The 3,634-nt window shown below is 30.1% G+C and overlaps 1 protein-coding gene across 1 annotated transcript in view; it reads right to left on the reverse strand.

Annotated features, from left to right (window-relative positions):
- The window catches only part of LOC106693027 (probable peptidoglycan muropeptide transporter SLC46), a 32,143-nt gene extending 30,659 nt beyond the window's left edge, over positions 1 to 1,484 (reverse strand). Inside the window, exon 1 of the mRNA XM_014439325.2 lies at positions 985 to 1,484. Within this exon, the coding sequence (XP_014294811.1) occupies positions 985 to 1,162 (178 nt within the window). The 5' untranslated portion in view covers positions 1,163 to 1,484. The remainder of the gene's footprint in view (positions 1 to 984) is intronic.
- Between the last annotated feature and the right edge of the window lie 2,150 nt (positions 1,485 to 3,634).

Consider the following 3,634-nt stretch of genomic DNA (forward strand, 5'->3'; position numbering starts at 1 on the left):
GGTTTAGAAATTCAAAATAGTATACTCTATTTTAATATCACCATTGTTTACACCGCCTTCAGCGGACCAGGCAACCATTCTTATAATGCCATCCCAGTAAAACAAGAAAATGAAATAGCCGGTGTATGTATATATATGTATATATATATATATATTTGTAAATGCCTTTTCTTTGCTCCAGGAGGTAAGAAAAAAAAATTAGTAATTAAAAAAAATGCATTTGTCGGGAAAATATAAAACAAAAACCAAAATTATCAAATATTTATTGTCCGCCACCTAGACTATCTTCCTGAAATCTTCTTTATACGGTCAACTATTCCAATACTGTTAACGTACATAATATCAAACTATACGGTACCATATCTGTTTAATCGTTAACCAGAAGAACAAATAAATGTACCATCGCAAACAAAACTTAAAAAGGATATTTTACAGGACATTTTCTTAATTCTATGGATCTCAATAACTCATTTTGATTCACCAAAGGACTATATCTCCCTGTATTTTTCTTTATTCCTCTTTTTTTAAAATTTATTTTATACCAGATCGGCCTGGTGGGCCTTAGATGGTTGATATAACAGTTACATTATATATATATATAATTATATGGGGGGTATAGTCTCGTACAAAAGACACCCCTAACTATATACAATGTTATAATTAAAAGGGAAAACAAAGATAAGAATAATGCTTCTTTCTTATGTAAGAAAAAAAAATTAGTAATTAAAAAAAATGCAATTGTAGGGAAAATATAAAATAAAAACCAAAATTATCAACAATTTATTGACCACCACCTAGACTATCATCCTGAAATCTTCTTTATACGGTCAACTATCTTCTTCCAATATGTCATATAATGTTTAGCATTTATGTATGTTATTTTGGCACCGATCGATAGATGTAATCAGATTCGACTATATTGGATGTACTTTCTGAATATATAAATAAATAGATAAATGAAAAATAATGTGTATAAAAACATACCGGTAGCTTCGACCAGTGTGACGTTGTCATTGCAAATCTTATCCAGTTCTGGAACGACATCAGGACTGCAGAATTTCTGCTGGATAAAATTAGGGATGATTGCTCCATATATTCCGATAGCGAAACAGTAAACAAACACGGAACCGAAGAGGCATATCAATTGAACTGTCGGGTTCATTATGAGAAGATGCTACTTCTGATTGAGAACCTTTATCTAATTTGTAATCTCGAACATTATACATCAAGTAAATGCCGAGATAAAGATGACAGAACGATAAATATCTCTCAGGAGTTCAGAGGGGACATGTGTAATTTAAGATAACAAGAGAGACCTACTTGAAGCGATTTAATTATTCTGATCTTGAATGTTAATTAAAAAACAACGTTAAACACTTTTATATAAGATAACAAATAGTCCGTGCCATTTTGATGAAACGCGTCACAGAGAACAGCGATAGCGAATGTTGCCCGCGCCGAACCGACGGTCCGGTTGTACTGATGTACCGTAAGGCGGTTTGCAAAGTCAAGGACATCCCCTCTCGTACTATCTTCCCATTCTTTCCTCTTTGGCAGTGTTGCCAGCTCAAATTAAATAATTATCATTTCGAGGAAGAGCATATTTTCCTCATTTTTGTATTTTCTAGGATGCTAATTTTTTTTTTTTTTAGAGTCCACAAACCGTTATTTTTAATAATAAGCAAATAGAAATATTATTATTTATTTAAAAACAATTCTTTACAAACTCTCCATCGTTTCGACCCTCAGGTCATTCTCAAGGATACTTTCCTTTTGATGTAATTTTCTTTTTTAAAATCTTAAAAATGTATGTTAATTGCCCAGTTTTTATACACCTGTTTTAAGGTTGCAAATGTAAATGAAAGTTTTAAATTTAAGAAGGAATTGTATAGAAAAAGTTATATGGGACAAAGGCAATTAGCCTGCATTTTTAAGATTTGAAAAAGAAAATGACATCAATATGAAGGTATCCTTGAGAATGACCTGAGGGTCGAAACGTTGGAGGGTTTGTAAAGAATAAAGTTGAGAAAAAAAGGATCAAATTTGTTTTTAAATAAATTAAACCACTCTCAAACAAGAATATATTAATAAAAAATAATCTAATATTATTATTTATTTATTTAAGTGTTTCGACCACTTGGGGCATTTACACTGAATTTACAAAGTTAGTAGATAACAATTGACATATTAACAAATTTACAAAGTGAGAAAGTTACAAATTAACAATTACAATTACAATTACAAGTTACAAATTTACAATTAAAATTACATATTTACAATTATGATTTACATTTTAAAAAGGTTCAATTAGATTTGAGGTAGTTAGTAAATTACTATAATGAATTTTGCATCCACTTATCTATTGCTGGACAGTTAGACTATATGTGATCGTAAATATTAATGATTTTTAGAAAGTGAAAAAGTTTTGTTATTGTAGTGGGATCTTCGCTCAACATCTCCTGTAAATCTGAAGAGAATTGGTGTGGTTCGTGAGCAATACATTCAGTGAGAATATGCCTAACGGTGTGATCATTTTCGTAGCGACACATCGGTGCATTTTCTTTTTTCATGAGATGACAGTGGGTGAGTCTAGTATGGTCTATCCACGTATTCAATTAGATAACCAAGTAGAGATATAATAACCCAACTGCATGGTACCCCATACACAGCATACTTAACATTAGTAAAGAACAATTTTTTTTAAGCCTATTCACATATAGTCAAAGCATAAAACGATATAAATGTTTTGAATTATGCCCTAAAATTATACTTTTTTTTTAGTATTTATTTTTTTCTCTTACATATTTTATTTTTTTATCGAGCTTTTTTCGGTCTTTATGTGTGTGTTTAATTTTTCATTATTTAATTACAAAACTTCCTCTCTTTTTCCATCAAATATAAAAATGAATTACAATATAACATAAAAATACAACAGGTCGACTTGTTGCTGGCTCAAATTAAATAATTATTATTTCCAGGAAGAGCATATTTTCCTCATTTTCGTATTTTCTAGGATGCTAATATTTTTTTTTTTTTTAGAGTCAACAAACCATTATTTTTAATAATAACCAAATAGAGATATAATAACCCAACTGAATTGGGTTGCATCATACACAACATTAGTAAAGAACAATTTGTTTTGAAGCATATTCATATATAGTCAGATCATAAAACGATGTAGTCAAATTATTATTTTTTTGAATTATGCGCTAAAATTATTAATTTAAAAAAAAATTTTTTTCCTCTTACATATTTTTTTTTTTTAATATTTATTTATTGCTATTTACAACTGTACATTATAATACATTTAGTAAATCTGATCTAAGTTAAATTTTAGTGTTACAGGCGTGTAGAGAAACTACCCATTGGTAGCACTCTAATGAAATTTTACATTAGCTGGTCTCGTGGCCATCTTCTTTTCAGGCGCATCGGAGGATTGTGAGGAATGGAAGAGGATGCAAGATGAGAAACTAGGGGGTTTGATTGGTTAGATAGTTTATAATGGAAGGAATGATGGTTCGGGCTAGATCGGTTACATAGGAAACATTAAGGTCTTTATGTATGATTTTATTTGTGACAAAGTAAGGAGCATTGAGGATTTTACGAAGGATTTTGGATTGTAAGGATTGAATAC

Source organism: Halyomorpha halys, unplaced genomic scaffold, assembly GCF_000696795.3.
Source record: "Halyomorpha halys isolate HHAL.00 unplaced genomic scaffold, Hhal_1.1 Scaffold83.1, whole genome shotgun sequence".
Taxonomy (NCBI): domain Eukaryota; kingdom Metazoa; phylum Arthropoda; class Insecta; order Hemiptera; family Pentatomidae; genus Halyomorpha; species Halyomorpha halys.